Source organism: Halichoerus grypus, chromosome 9 (genome assembly GCF_964656455.1).
Source record: "Halichoerus grypus chromosome 9, mHalGry1.hap1.1, whole genome shotgun sequence".
Classification (NCBI taxonomy): domain Eukaryota; kingdom Metazoa; phylum Chordata; class Mammalia; order Carnivora; family Phocidae; genus Halichoerus; species Halichoerus grypus.
Window position 1 is genome coordinate 117520688 of NC_135720.1, and position 15009 is coordinate 117535696.

At 48.9% G+C, this 15009-nt stretch overlaps 1 protein-coding gene across 10 annotated transcripts; it reads left to right on the forward strand.

Moving 5' to 3' along the window:
* Positions 1-1345: 1345 nt before the first annotated feature.
* On the forward strand, positions 1346-14933 carry MDC1 (mediator of DNA damage checkpoint 1). Of its 10 annotated transcripts, XM_078055597.1 has the most exons (16): positions 1347-1418; positions 3663-3801; positions 4653-5033; positions 5119-5188; positions 5505-6757; positions 6839-6949; positions 7643-7708; positions 7873-7965; positions 8499-9263; positions 9375-9418; positions 9874-12126; positions 12208-12327; positions 12456-12638; positions 12865-12990; positions 13102-13212; positions 14172-14933. In XM_078055597.1, the coding sequence occupies exons 1-16, from the start codon at positions 1416-1418 to the stop codon at positions 14337-14339; spliced, it is 5886 nt and encodes a 1961-aa protein (XP_077911723.1). In that variant the 5' UTR covers positions 1347-1415; the 3' UTR covers positions 14340-14933. The 10 variants fall into 10 exon arrangements, with proteins under 10 accessions (XP_035976306.2, XP_077911723.1, XP_035976300.2 ...); XM_036120407.2 differs by having other exon boundaries at positions 5505-6949; XM_078055600.1 differs by having other exon boundaries at positions 5505-6949; positions 8499-8720.
* Positions 14934-15009: the final 76 nt, after the last annotated feature.

A 15009-nucleotide genomic window follows, 5' to 3' on the forward strand; every position in this document is an offset into this window, starting at 1 on the left:
CCCAAGACATGAACTCCAGTAAGCCGCTGCTCTCCCAGATAGGAAGAGGAGACTGCCCTCCTGCTATTTTCTTGGAAGTTTTCTAGTGATAATGTTCAGAAAGAGAAACAAAATTGCAGCAATGGCTTTTCAGAATAGACATGTAATTGTCTGAGTCTGAGGGTGTGTTCACAAGAGTAAGTTGAATGGTTTAGAAAAACTGGTATCTGGAAGTCAGAAGTTTCTGTCCATGTAAGTAAGGGGTTCCGGGCCTTAGAGCAGCATTGAAGACACTGCTTTTGTCAGAGAACTATGGATGAGGTGCCAGAATTTCAGTGCCTTCCGGCCTGCCTCTCTAGACCTTTTGGTGAAAGTGCTTTTCAGTTTGCTGAATTCACTGACTAGGTGGCTGGCTGTTGCAATCTTTCAAAAGCCTCAGGATTGAAACAAAAGAGGGGGGCCGATGGGAGAAAATAGAATGTGCTCAAGTCAGAGTGGCGTGCTTCTTAGGGGTTAATTCATTTGATAGATACTAAGTGTCCACCAATCCAGAAGCTAGGGATACAAAATGAGTAAAAATTGGTTCCCCGGTCTTCAGGATTTTGCAATTTGATGGGAAGTGTATAAACAATGGAGTGTGGTAAGCACTGTAATAAGACGTATGATATCAAGGTCATCATTGTTAATTCACAGTGCATTCAACACATTTCTCCTCACCTAAATAAAAAACAAACATCAAGTTGTGTAAGACCTTCTCTACCCACTTAAAAGAGAATATTTTATGTTTCAGGGCATGATCACAATGAAAGCAATTATTTTGTGGTGGTGGGAGAGAGTTCAGAATTTAGAATTAGAGGACTTGTTTCAAGTTGTCTCTCCCTTACATTAGCTGTAGGAACCTCGGCAGGTCCTTTAACTTAGCACACTTCAATTCCCTCTAAAAATCTACTTTTCCCTATTTGATTGTTGTGGTCGCAAGAAAGTGGGATAATGAATGCAAAAGGCCTTCCTGAAGTATACACATAACCGAATTGTTACTATTCTCGTCTTAGTATGAGATAATGAAATAAGATGATTTTATCAACCTTCCTCAACCTCTTGAAAGACCTCAGTCAACCTTTAAGATAGTTAACAAAACAGTTCTCCCTCTTCGCCTACGGATCCTTAGGAAAATGACCTCCAAATGTCCATCAGGGATGTAATCTCAGGGAGGAAAAGACAGGACTTCTACTAAAAAAGCCAAATCAATAGGAGATGAAGTTCCACTGCGATGAGGAGTCCTCAAGCGCCACGCCTACGGGCAGTTCTCCAACTGCAGCCTCCGGCCACGACTGCAACCTGCACCGCATTTCCATTTCTCATGAGTCAGCGGACTCCATGTTTGGGAGGACCGAGGAAGGGCTCTCCGGCTGCAGTAGACGCATCCGGCGACGGCTATGGTAAGCCCCTCTATCCGCCGTCGGCACCCAGACTCTGTGGTCGCGGTTTGGAAATCTGCGCGGGAAGTGGGCGGTGGGTGGTGAAGCGGTGGTGGGTTGTGCCTTGGAGCCGCCCAATCGAAGTGCGCCTTTCTGTGCGCGCACGATAGCCTCCGATTACCGCCTCACTCGACCAATTTCAGGCGCCCAGGAAAAGCCGCCCCTTTGAGCTGTTAAGGGGGCGGGGGCGAGGCTGGGGGCGAGGCTGGGGGCGAGGCTTTGGCTGGCCCTCCGGGTTGGGAGCTTCGTCAATCGTGGGGCAGCAGGGCTGTGAAAGACAGCAGCAGGAGCCAATCAGCGAATCGGCGCCCTCTCGGCACGAGCTCCTGCGCCACTGGGTCGCGGCCGTTACTGGTGGCGCGCGCGCGGGGACTCAAAGTAGGTGAGTTCTGGGGGGCCTCGCCCACGGCTCCTCGGAAGCCATTTTGGTTCTCCCGGAGGGCGGGAGGGGCGTGCCTTGGGTGCGACTGGGCGGAGGATGCTTGGAAGTTTGTTTCTCGGGATTATAATACTCATCTTTACTTGACGCCCCTCCCCGAGTTAGGTATGAAGACGTTGGGCCTGGAGGGAACCCCCTGGGGTGGAGATCAAAGATGGTGGCCCACTGGATGGGAGCCCAGGGTCCTGGGCTCCCGCTGCGTTCGCCATTCTTAAGGAGGGAGTTAGCACCATCCCCGTGGGCGCGTCCTACTTTCCCTGTCAACAGTTAACCTCTGTGGTGGCATCTTTCTGAGTGAATTCCACCCATACTGTTTGGAGTTTTCATCACCTTTCATTTGTCCTTTTATCAGGAGGGCAGGGTTAATTTTATGTTTGGTTTGTGAATGTCTCCCGAGCTCTTCGAACAGTACCAGGTGCGCAGTGGGTACTGTCGAAAGAAAATGATGTGCCCTAGGGGAAAAGACACCGTTCTGCTGGTCCAGTTCTCCAGGAGGGTCTGTGAAGGCAGAAATGGAAATCAATGGTTACAATATAGTGAGAAGGATTAGGGGAGGTACAAGTTCACTGACCAGTGGGGACCATGTGGGTACACAAAGAACACCAGAAAGCAGGGAAGATTCCAGGAAAGGCCTTATTGAGGAAGTGACATTTGAACTGAATCATAAAATATGGGTAAGAGTTGGAGCAGAAAACTAAGAGTGAAGGGCCAAGGAACTGGCTAAGGCATGCAGGTGTGGGGAACAACAGGAGCGGTGTGTTCAGAAATTGGGGAGAAGGTCCATGTGGCTGAACCATAGGCTTTGGGGGAGGGGAACAGGACCTGAAGTTCAGATCATGGAGGGTCCTTGCTAAGGAGTTGAGATTTTATTTTACCATGTGGGCATGGAAAGCCATCAAATATTAAACAGAGGGCAGACAGTATCTTGATGCTCTTGGGCAAGTTCCTTAACCCATCTATGTTGCAGATGCTTAATCTGATAAATAGAATATAATAATAATAGTTTACCAGGTTCTTGTGAGGATTAAGAGTCTGTCATTATAAAGTAACTAGAGCAGTGCTTCACACATAGCAAGCCTCTATGTATGTCAGCTGTTAGGATTCTTTGCAGTTTAGTTTGATCACACTGTGATGTTCTGGTAAAATATAAAAAGCATGGGCTTTGCCTCCAGAAGCACATTTATTCCTGTCCTTTCCACCTACCTGCTGTTATCCTGAGCAAGTCATTTAATATTTTTAGCCTTAGTTTCCCAAATGCATGCCTCAGATGTCTATTATGCCTGACACATAACACAATGCCCAACACACAGTTGACGCTTGGCAAAATTTAGCTCGCTTTAAAATGGTTTTTTCAAACTGTTGGTTCCAACCCAGTAGTGGATAGTGAAATCAATTTAGCAGGTTGTAGATCAGCATTTAAACAATAGTGGATGGGGAAAAAAAAAGAATGAAAACTATCAGTGTATTGTATACCGTAGGCTAAGCACTGTTTCTCAAAATGTTTGTCTCTATACATAAGCACATGCTTACGTATAGTTTGTGTACTTGGGACCTTCTAATATTTATTCCCTCCCCCATAATATTTATTTTTTATTATAGTCACAAATATTTTTTAAATGTTTCAGAAGGGTAATAACAGGGTGATCGTCAGAAGGAGAAATGTCAACCTCCACAACTCTCCAGATTTACCCCCAGTTATAACCCCCTCTTTGAGGCTGTGTGTGTGAACCTATGATAGAGATGATGATAATGTGTTTCCTTCCCAGGTCATGGAGGACACCCAGGCTATTAACTGGGAGGTTGAAGAAGAGGAGGAGACAGAGAGATCCAGTGAATCCTTGGGGTGTAGCTTGGAGCCCGTAGGGCGATTGCATATCTTCAGTAGTGCCCATGGACCAGAAAAAGGTCAGAGGTTATTGCATGTTAAAGTACTGGTATAGGCCTCTTATTTTTGTGGGGAGGTAGCTGGAGGGCTGTAAGAAGCTTATACATGTTTCAAGGAGATCTGAAGAAATTTTTCCCTGGTAATGCAGAGGAGGGGGCTGATTGAGTTGATTATTCTAGGCAAGTGCCCTGGACTCAGTGGGCTCAATTTTACTTTGGTAGGAGATGAAGAGATTCAAATGGAAATCCAGCACGGTCTGGAAGTGGATGGTGGTGATGGTTGCACAACAATGTGAATGTACTTAATGCCACAGAACTGTACACTTAAAAATGGTTAAATAGCAAATTTTACATATATTTTACCACAATAGAAAAAATCTAATGTGGATGGATGGGGTATTGACGATAACACATTGCTTATATTTTTCAATACTTAGATATCCTACTGTCTTTTTTTGTTTTTGTGTGTGAGTAAAGTGATAGTTTATTAAGTGAAGATACAGAAAAAGCTCTTAAGAGTGAGAGGGGTCCCGACAGGGTTGCCCGTCTTTTCTTTTTCTTTTTTTAAGATTTTATTTATTTATTTGACAGAGAGAGACAGCGAGAGAGGGAACACAAGCAGGGGGAGTGGGAAAGGGAGAAGCAGGCTCCCTGTAGAGCAAGGAGCCCAACGCGGGGCTCGATCTCAGGACCCTGGGATCATGACCTGAGCCGAAGGCAGACGCTGAACGACTGAGCCACCCAGGCGCCCCCGTCTTATTTTTCTTATGTGTGTGAGGACCTTGAGTTAGTAATGGGGTACTTAACAGGAATATTTTCCTGATAGCAGGCCAAGACTCAGGCCTTAACCTATCTGCCTCTCTAATTCTTAGATTTCCCCCTGTACCTCGGGAAGAATATGGTGGGCCGAATGCCTGATTGCTCTGTGACCCTGCCCTTTTCATCCATCTCCAAACAACATGCAGTGATTGAAATCTTGGCCTGGGACAAGGCACCTGTCCTCCAAGATTGTGGCAGCCTCAATGGTACTCAAGTCCTAAGGCCTCCTAAGGTCCTAAGCCCAGGGGTGAGTCATCGGCTGAGGGACCAGGAGTTGATTCTCTTTGCTGACTTGCCGTGCCAGTACCATCGCCTGAATGTCCCCCTGCCCTTTGTTTCCCGGGGCCCTCTAACTGTAGAAGAGACACCCAGGGTACAGGGAGGAACTCAACCCCAGAGGCTCCTGTTGGCTGAGGACTCGGAGGAGGAAGTAGGTATGTTTGTGTATTGGGAGGGTGGGTGAGAAGATGGAGATGGTGAGTGTAAAACAGTCAACTTACTCCTTTCTACTCTTGACAGATTCTCCTTCTGAAAGGTGTGTGAAGAAAGAACTAAGGACCTCCCCTTTGGCAGCAGTAGTTCCAGAGAGGTGAGTGCCAAAGGGCCAGATACTTGAGTCTTCAAAAGGAGGAGGAACCAGGGACTGTAGGATCCATCTGCAAGAGATGCTTATCATGGAAATGGGGTTGGGGAATTGCACATACTCCTTTGCTCAGCTGAACTTTTATTGAGCACCTCTGATTGTGCCAAGTAGAGAACTAATTGCTGGAGAGAGAAAAAAACAAAACAAAACAAAACAAACAGCTACTGCCTTGTGTCTGCCCTTAAGGAGCTCATAGTTGAGTGGAGTATTCCGTGTTGGGAAATAGATGCTATAGACTCTTTCCCTTCTCTTCCCTTCACAGTGATGAAGAGGGGCCTTCTCCTGCCCCAGATGGCCCTGGGCCACCATTTGCCTTCAACCTGGACAGCGACACAGATGAGGAAGAAAGTCAGCATCCAGCAGCAGGAGAGGCCTCCTTAGCTGCCAGAAGAGGCCCCACCGTAGAGACACAACAGCCTAAAGCTGTGGCAACTGAAATCCAGCTTGAAAAGGATCAGTGTTCAGTGAAAGAGAGGAACAATGACACAAAAGTTGAGGCGGATGCAAGGAATGGGGTGGTCCCACTTGGGGCCACTCTGGAGAAAAACCAAACTGCTGGAGAGGACAGTGACACAGATGTGGATGAAAGCAGGCCTGCTGAGGTCCATTTGGAAAGGGCCCAGACTTCTGGCTTCATAGACAGTGATACTGATGTGGAAGAAGAAGGGATCCCCGCAACCCCAGCTGTAGTAGTTCCTATGAAAAAGAGGCAAATCTTCCATGGAGATAGTACAAAGAGTCCTCAGGCACCTGCCTTGGTACATCTACAGGAGAGCCCAGCTGGTAGTGATACAGATGTGGAGGAACGGGAGCTCCAACTGGCAGTCCCTCCGGAGAGAAACGAAGCCTCCGTGGTGATTGACAGCAATACAGACAATGAGGAAGAAGTCTTAGCAGCGCTCACTTTGGCACGTCTGAAAGAGAGCCGAGTCGATACATGGAACAGAGATACAGATGTGGAAGAGGGTAGGGCCCAGCTTGTGGCCCTTCTGGAGCAAAGCCAAACCTCTGCTGGGAGAGACAGTGACACAGACGTGGAGGAGGAGGGGCTCCCAGTGGAAAAGAGAGGAACTGTTCCCAAGTGTCATACAGACAAGGCACATTCAGAAAAGAGGCAGTCTCCTCTCCAAGACAGTGATTTAGGGGTGGACGAAGATAAGAGCTCACTTGGGGTCCACCTGGAGAGAAGCCAAGCCTCTGCCACAGTGGACAGCAACAAACAAGTGGAGGAGAAAGTCCTATCAGGGCCAGCTGTTATACTTGTGAAGAAGCATCAGGTGCCTATGGTGTGGACAAATCAAACAGATGTGGAAGTAGAAGGGGGCCAAGCAAAGCTGCCTGTGGTGCATCTGGAGGAAGCCCAGCCTCCTCCACCTGGGGACTGTGAGATAGATGCAGAAGAGGGCACATCCTTAGCAGCCTCAGCGGTGGGAGAGAGAGGAAAGTGCCAGCCTCCGGCAGAAGGGGATGCAGCTGTTCTTGAGCGGGAGAGGGCTCGTGAGGCGAGGGCCCAGGGTGAGTCTCTTGTGTCACAGGTGGAACAGGATCTTCTCCCTGTCTCGAGGGAGAACCTTATAGATCTGGTGGTAGACACAGGTACTTCAGGGGAACCCATCCAGCCACAGAGAGAGGGCGCCCAGACCCCCACAGAAAGGGAGAGAGAACCACATGTGGACAAGACCGAGGACCCTGGGGACAACCATGGGGGTAAGTGCTGGCCTTCCTCCCTTGACCCCTAAAAGAAAGAATGCTTATAGGGTATCAGTCTATTTGGGCTGCTATAACAGAATGCCATAGGCTGGGTAGTTTATAAACAACAGAAATTTTTTCTCATAGTTGTGAAGGCTGGGAAGTCCAAGATCAGAGTGCCAGGATAGTCATGTTCTGGTGAAGCCCTGCTTCCTTGTTCATAGGCACTGTCTTCTCCCTGTGTCCTCACATGACAGAGGGGCACAAAAGGAATTCTGGGGTCTCTTTTAGAAGGGCACTAGTCCCATTCATGTGGGTTCTACCCTCATGACCTCATCATCTCCCAAAGAACTCAGCTCCTAATAAAATCACATTGGGAATTAGGTTTCAACATAGGAATGTGGGTGGGGATACAGACATTCGGTCCATTGCAGAGGGCTTGGGGTTGGGGAGAAAATGGTAGAGAAAGAGTAAGGAGTTAAGCTTCAGATATGACTTTTTTTTTTTTTTTTAAGATTTTATTTATTTGTCAGAGCAGCTGCAGGGCAGAGGGAGAAGCAGGCTCCCCTCTGAGCAGGGAGCCCAATGTGGGACTCGATCCCAGGACCCTGGGATCATGACCTGAGCCGAAGGCAGACGCTTAACTGACTGAGCCACCCAGGTGCCCCAGATATGACTTTTATTATCTATCTTATATTCTTCCCCTCCCAGATTCTGAAGACCTGGACCTACAGGCTACCCAGTGCTTTGTGGAGAGAGAGAATCAGAGCCCAGAAGGTGAGGACATCCATGTCATATGGATGTTGGCGCAAGTGGGAGCTGGGAGCCCAGACTGGTGGTCCTTGAAGGTTGTGAAAACAGGCATGGGTGGGGCAGGAGGCCAGCAATGGGACCCAGAGTTCTGTAGAGGAGCTGTGCTTGAGTCAGCTTTTCTTGTGCAGCAGTCCAGAGCATGGAGGATGAAGCTACCCAGGCCTTCCTGGTTACTCTACCCCAGGAGCCTGGCCCTTCTTGTTGCAGTTTCCAGGCCTCAGGTATAAGAAACTCTATCCTTCATGCCCCTAACTTGGCATCATTGCTTTTTTCCTCTACATGTTTCTTTCATATTCTTTGATTCTTTTGCTAATGTTTCTCCTTCTCCATCATTTTTAAAAAGGCTGCTATGAGAATTTCTATATGCATGTGGGGTCTTAACTTAGACAAATACTAAATGTTATGATTGTCCTCTTTATTACCAACTTTCCTTTAACAATCCACTTAGGTTTATTATTGGTGAATTTTTTCTTTTAAAGATTTTATTTATTTATTTGAGGGAGAGAGAGAGCACACCCACACGAGTGGGGGGGGGAGCAGAGGGAGATGGAGAAGCAGGGTCCCCGCTGAGCAGGGAGCCCAATGTGGGGCTCGATCCCAGGACCCTGAGATCATGACCTGAGCCGAAGGCAGATACTTAACTGACTAAGCCACCCAGGTGCCCCTATTATTCATGAGTTTATCGTAATCTTTTCTCAACCTATTACATTTTCAATCTGTATTTCTCTCTCTCTCTCTCACTCTTTACTTCCAGGTGCCCTGGATGAGCCGTGGGAAGTCTTGGCAACACAGCCATTCTGTCCGAGAGAGTCTGAGGCCTCTGAGCCCCAGCCCATTGCTGCCCATCTTGATGCCCATGGATCTTGCCCCTCTACACCTAAGACAACACCACAAGCCCAACATCCAGAGAGCCCAGTTCATGAAGAGCCACTGGGGATTCAAGGCAGAGGGATGCAGACTGTGGAGAAAGACATGGGTACACCAAGAGAAGCAGCAGAGGGGGTGGCCCCTGAGAGAGGACTATTGAACAGGGAAACCAAGAACCTGCCAGCAGAAGAGAGAGATGTGACAGGGGAAGAAGAATTAACCAGAGGGAGACAGGTGTTAGCTAGAGATAATCAGGGACAAGAGTCTGACCAAAAGGTGAAAAGTACAGGTATTAAAAGGAATATGGAGAGTTTAAACATAGAAATGAAGGTACCCAGGGAAGTACAAGAGGAAGAGATAGGAAAGCAGACTCCTGCAAGAGAAATATTTGAGAGAGAAGCAAAGAAACTAGTACTAGAGAGAGGGAGTGAGCCAAGTGAATTAGGCGTCGAGATACCGGAAGTAAAACCGGAGAGAGGCCCCCAGAGAGGGGAGACAGAGAAAGGGAGCCAGGACAAGGAAGGGCAGGCCTCCAGTCTAACACCAGAGCCTAGAGCAGGGACGGGGGACCATCAGGGACTTGCTTCAGCCCCAGGAGCTTCTGGGAGCCAGTCAGGTGGAGCCCCCATGAGCCCCAGGAGGCAGCAGAGAGGTAAGTGAAGGCAGAGGGAAACCCAAGGCGGTACACAGCCCTTGTGCTACTCAACCCCTAAGTGTCTGACTGCTTAGACCTCAGCTCTACTTGTTTTTACTTTCTGTCTAGGCCACTTGACTTGCAAGATGCCATCTGCTGAGAAGGCCTCTGTGGTGAGAGCTGCTTTTTCTACCTCTGTTCACTGCCCTTTCCCCTGACCTTGCTTTAATCTACTCCTCAATCTTCCCAATTTTCTTTGGTTGTCACCACTCCTTAGTTGGCTTCTGTGCCTTTCCTTTCACCCCTGTCATTTTCCATATCTGTTTCCCAAGTTCTGTCTCCCTCTACCTGACTCAGAATGTCCATTTTTTCATGTCTTTTCCCTCTTTTTCCAACCATCCTCTTATTACCATCAGCCATCTGTGGAGAACACTATGCTGGCATGAGGAGAGGTCTGTGGGAGCGAGGACTGCTCCCACCCTAGGAAGTTCCCAGTCTCATGGAAGGGAGGTCATAGACAAGTGAAATGCCAGGAACACTAACCATACCCAAGTATTAAGAACATATCCAAGTACTGTCTCTCTTCTCTCTGTCTCTTCCTCCCTCACTTGCTTCTGTTTCTCCTCAGGGTGATCAGGAATCCGCAGATGCTTGTCTGCCTCCTGCAGTGCCTGAAGCCTCAACCCCACACCACAATCCCCTCCTCTCTCAGAGTCAAAAACATCCTGTGCCCCAGCCCTTCCTTTCTCCCTCTCCATCTTCTTTAGAGCCCATTCCCAGGACCAGACAAAATGGGAATCAGGAAGTTCTAGAGACTCCCTTGTCCTCAGAGATGGAGCCTCTCCACCCAAAATCCAAAGTCAGGCTCCGAGGGTCCTCCAGGAAGACACCCTCTGCAGTTTCTTCTTTAGCCCTTGAACCTCACTCTGCCATCCCCACAGACCAGCCCCTCAGTACTGAGCTCACACCTCGGGTCACTCGGGGCAGGACACGTAGTTCCTCTGTCAAGACCTCTGAACCAGTTGTCCCTTCAGCCCCTGAGCTCCAGACTTCCACCTCCAAAGACCAGCCTGTTACCCGTGAGTCCACATCGCGGGTCACTTGGGGTAGGGCACATAGGTTCTCTGTCAAGACCCCTGAACTAGTTGTTCCTATAGTCCCTGAAGTCCAGCCTTCCACCTCCAGAGAGCGACCTGTCACTGCTGAGCTTATATCTCAGGGCAGGACCCGTAAATCTGTCAAGACTCCTGAACCAGTTGTCTCCACAGCCACTCAGGGCAGGGCACATAGGTCTTCTGTCAAGACTCCCAAACCAGTAATCCCCACAGCCCCCGAGCTCCAGCCTTCTACTTCCAAAGACCAGCCTGTTACCCCTGAGCCCACATCTCCGGTCACTTGGGGCAGGACACGTAGGTCCTCTGTCAAGACTCCTGAACCAACTGTCCCCACAGTCCCTGAACCCCAACCTTCCACCTCCAGAGACCAGTCTGTCATCAGTGAGCCCACATCTGGGGCCGCTCACAGCAGGACACACAGGTCTTCTGTCAAGACCCCTGAGCCAGTTGTCCCAACAGCTCCTGAAGTCCAGCCTTCCATCCCCACAGACCAGCCTGTCACTCCTGAGCCCACATCTCGGGTCACTTGGGGCAGGACACGTAGGTCCTCTGTCAAGACTCCTGAACCAACTGTCCCCACAGTCCCTGAACTCCAGCCTTCCACCTCCAAAGACCAGCCTGTCATCACTGGGCCCATATCTGGGGCCACTCACAGCAGGACACATAGGTCTTCTGTCAAGACTCCTGAGCCAATTATCCCAACAGCTCCTGAAGTCCAGCCTTCCATCCCCACAGACCAGCCTGTCATCCCCAAACCCACATCTCGGGGCAGGACATTGAGGTCTTCTGTCAAGACCCCTGAGCCAGTTGTCCCCACAGCCCCTGAGCTCCAGCCTACCACCCCCAGAGGCCAGCCTGTCACCCCCAAACATACATCTCGGGGCAGGACACCTAGGTCTTCTAGCAAGACCCCCAGATCAGTTGTCCCCACAGTCCCTGAGCTCCAGGCTTCCACCCCCACATACCAGCCTGTCACCCCCAAACTCACATCTCAGGCCACTCGGGGCAGGACACAAAGGCCCTCTGTCAGGACCCCTGAGCCAATTGCCCCCACAGCCCCTGAACTCCAGCCTTCCATCTCCACAGATGAGCCTGTCACTCCTGAGGCCACATCTCGGGCCACTCGGGGCAGGACACAGAGGTCCTTTGTCAAGCTCCCCCAACCAACTGAGCCCACAGCCCCTGACCTTGAATCTCTCACCCCCACAGATCAGCTGGTCACCCCCAAGGCTCAGGGTGGTCAGGATAAGACACTGAGGTCTTCTACAATAAGTGCTGTGCCAGTTCTTACCACCCCTGAATTCCAGTCTCCTGGCCCCACAGACCAGCCTATTCCCCCTGAGCACATCCCTCAAGCCAGTTGCAGCAGGAGGCTGAGGGCCACTAGGAAGCATGAGTCCCTCACAGCTCCCATTGTCCGTGAGCCCTACTCTGCACTCCCTGAACCTAAATCTCGGTCCTCAAGGAACCAAAGACAAGGAGCAGTGAGAGTAGTTGAGTCCCTCAGGACCATTCCCAAGCCTGCCTTTGCCCAGCTTCCTGAGGCCCCCACTCATACTACCCAGATCCAAAAGGTAGAGGCAGCAGGAAGATCTGAGTTCACCCCAGAGCCCCTGCCTAAGGCCTCTCAGACCCGCAAGAGGCCTTTGGCTACTGTGGATTCACCCCCACTTCAAAAACGGCTCCAAAGAGGGGAAGTCACCCAGAAGACAGTTTTCCTCAAGGAAGAGGAAGAAGATCCAATGGAGAGGCCAAGGAAGGAGGAGGTGAGGAGAGGGCCAGGGCGGTGAAGCTAGGAAAGGGCTTAGAGGCTCAGAAACTTCCAGCAAGATCTTTCTCAATCCCAGGATGTAGTGGTTCCAGGACCAGGCAAGAGAAAGAGAGACCAAGCAGAGGAGGAGCCCAAGGGAATCCCAAGCCGCAGCCTTCGACGGACCAAACCTAACCAAGAGTCCACAGCCCCCAAAGTAGGAGAGAAGGGGCATGGGGCTTGGTGGGAGACAGACATGGGAGGATGGGAGGAGACCTAGGGGTTTGGAGATAGGCGCTGATGGCATGGGTTGCTGTGACCAGCTCAGGTTCACCCCTTCCACAGGTACTCTTCACAGGAGTGGTGGATGCCCGTGGAGAGCGGGCAGTGCTGGCCCTGGGAGGGAGTCTGGCCAGCTCAGTGGCAGAGGCTTCCCACTTGGTGACTGATCGAGTCCGACGCACGGTCAAGTTCCTCTGTGCCCTGGGGCGGGGGATCCCCATCCTCTCCTTGGACTGGCTGCACCAGGTGAGAGTCTAAGAGGTGACATACCATCAGAGATACTGATGGCGAAAGACTACTCACGTGGTGCTCTAGAAAGTAGTGGGGGGAAAAGGGGTACAGGAAGACAGGGAGGTGAGTGAGGCGGAAAGCTTAATTCAAAGAACATTTCATAAGCTCCTTCCAAATGCTAGGCAGAAGAGCTGGGTGGTGGGCTGGGCTGAGCTTTGGTGCTGACTGCTACTGTCCTTAGTCCCGCAAGGCTGGTTGCTTCTTGCCCCCGGATGAATATGTGGTGACCGATCCTGAGCAGGAGAAGAACTTTGGCTTCAGCCTTCGAGATGCCCTGAGCCGGGCTCGGGAGCGAAGGTTGCTGGAGGTGAGAGGCTGTCTTCTGCCCCATGCTTCAGCCTTCCCTCCAGAGGCTCCCCAGCTGTTCATGGCCTCTCAGTGCATACATTTATGGCCTCCAACATTCTCTTCCTCTTAGGGCTATGAAATCCATGTGACCCCGGGAGTCCAGCCACCACCACCTCAGATGGGAGAGATCATCAGCTGCTGTGGAGGCACTGTTCTACCCAGCATGCCCCGGTCCTATAAGGTATGGGTGGTATGTTTTGGATCTGGTGAGGTGGCACTTAAAGAGGTGGCTGGAATGGGAAAAGGTTGGAGAACCAAATGGGTATGGACGGGAACACAAGAGTAGTGAGAGGGTGAGGGGAAGCTCTGTAGTGTGTAAAGGGATAGGAATGAAGAAGTCTGCTGATTCCGAGTGGATTTATTTTCATTTTGTATTTTAAAATTTTTCAAATATACACAAAGGGAGAGAGAATCTCTATTATCAACGAACCTCCATATATCAATCATTCAGATTTAACAAGGTAGTTTAGACTTTGCTACATTTTCTCCATTTATTGCTTTTTTTCTTTTTCTTTGCCAAACTATTTTAAAGGAAACTGCAAACATCATATTATTTCCCCCTACATACTTAAAGTATACTTCTCTAAGAAATTATGTACTTTTTTTTTTTTTTACATAATCACAATGCCATTATTGATCCATAACAAAATTAACAATAGTTTCTTGGTCATTTTCTTATACTCCATTAGACAGATTTCTCCAGTTGGCCAAAAATGTCTCTTCGTGGTTCAAGTCAGGATTCAAACGAGATCCATGTATTGCCACAATTGCGTATCTCTTAATTTTCTCTTACTCTAGAAAAGATCTCCCCCAACCCACCCAGCCTTTTTTTTTATTCCATTGACTTCCTACAGAAACTAGGTCAGTTGTTCTTTAGAATGTTCCAGTCTGGGTTTTTCTGTTTGCTCCTTTGCTGTGCGATTTATCTTGTTCTTCTTTTACATTCCTTGTAAACTATAGTTAATTTTAAAAGCTTGAATAAATTCAGGTTCAGCTTTTCTGGCAAGAGTACTTCTGACAAGTATGCTTCATATCAGGAGGTCTATTTTAGTGATGCTGAAACTGATTAGTGGGTTCTGAACCTATTTCTAGGATTCTTTTTCACCCCTGACTTTGTCTTTGCTGTCTGTCTTTCCCCAGCCACAGAGAATTGTGATTACATGCTCCCAGGACTTCCCTCGATGCTCTATTCCATTTCGGGTTGGCCTGCCCATCCTCTCACCTGAGTTCCTGCTGACAGGAGTGCTGAAGCAGGAGGCCAAGCCAGAGGCCTTCATCCTCTCCACTTTGGAAATGTCGTCCTCCTGAAAACATCACCACAGTACTCTTTTCTCTCCCAGACCAGTAAATAAAGTGTTAGAAAAGATTTGGAAGAAAGAACCTAGGGCTTTAGAAAGGATTGGGGTATACTGACCTGATTTGTCTTGGAACATGGGTGGGGCTGAAACGGCTTATGGGTAAACAAAAAGATAGGGAGAGTTGGAGCCACTGATTTCTTAAAGGGCCACTTAGAGTTGGGTAATCCCATACTCAGATATCTTAAGTGGCTACCCTTAGCAGGACTGATGTCATTACTGCTCTGTGGCACAGACAGTGTCCTGCCTCTTGTTTGGAAGCCATTTCTCTTCCTCTTTTACTGGGATTCTTACTCGTCCTCTGAAAGATAGTGGAAACAATTTTAGTGTCAAGAACCTGAAGGGATGCTTGCAGTGGGTAATTTTGAGGTTGGAGTTGTGGAATGCTCTAAAATCTTTTCTTTTCTTTTCACTCCATCTTGATAGAAGTGTTCTTTAGCTTTGACTTTGAGCAAATCTCTACACTTTTCTGGCCTGCTTTCCCAGTATTTATAAAATTAGAGCTTAGGTTTAACCTCTGATAAATAAATATTCACTCTGTGCCTTATGGTGTAGTGCAGTTTTTTTTAACATATTTGAAATTTAAATTTTACTTATTTTTTTATTTTTATTTTTAAAGTAAG

What these genes read in the sequence shown, in the direction of transcription:
- MDC1 (XM_036120407.2), top strand. An exon ending in TTGCAGTTTCCAGGCCTCAG is followed by an intron (nt 7,966 to 8,498) that starts GTATAAGAAACT and finishes CTTTACTTCCAG; the next exon opens with GTGCCCTGGATGAGCCGTGG. An exon ending in AAGAGTCCACAGCCCCCAAA is followed by an intron (nt 12,328 to 12,455) that starts GTAGGAGAGAAG and finishes CCCCTTCCACAG; the next exon opens with GTACTCTTCACAGGAGTGGT.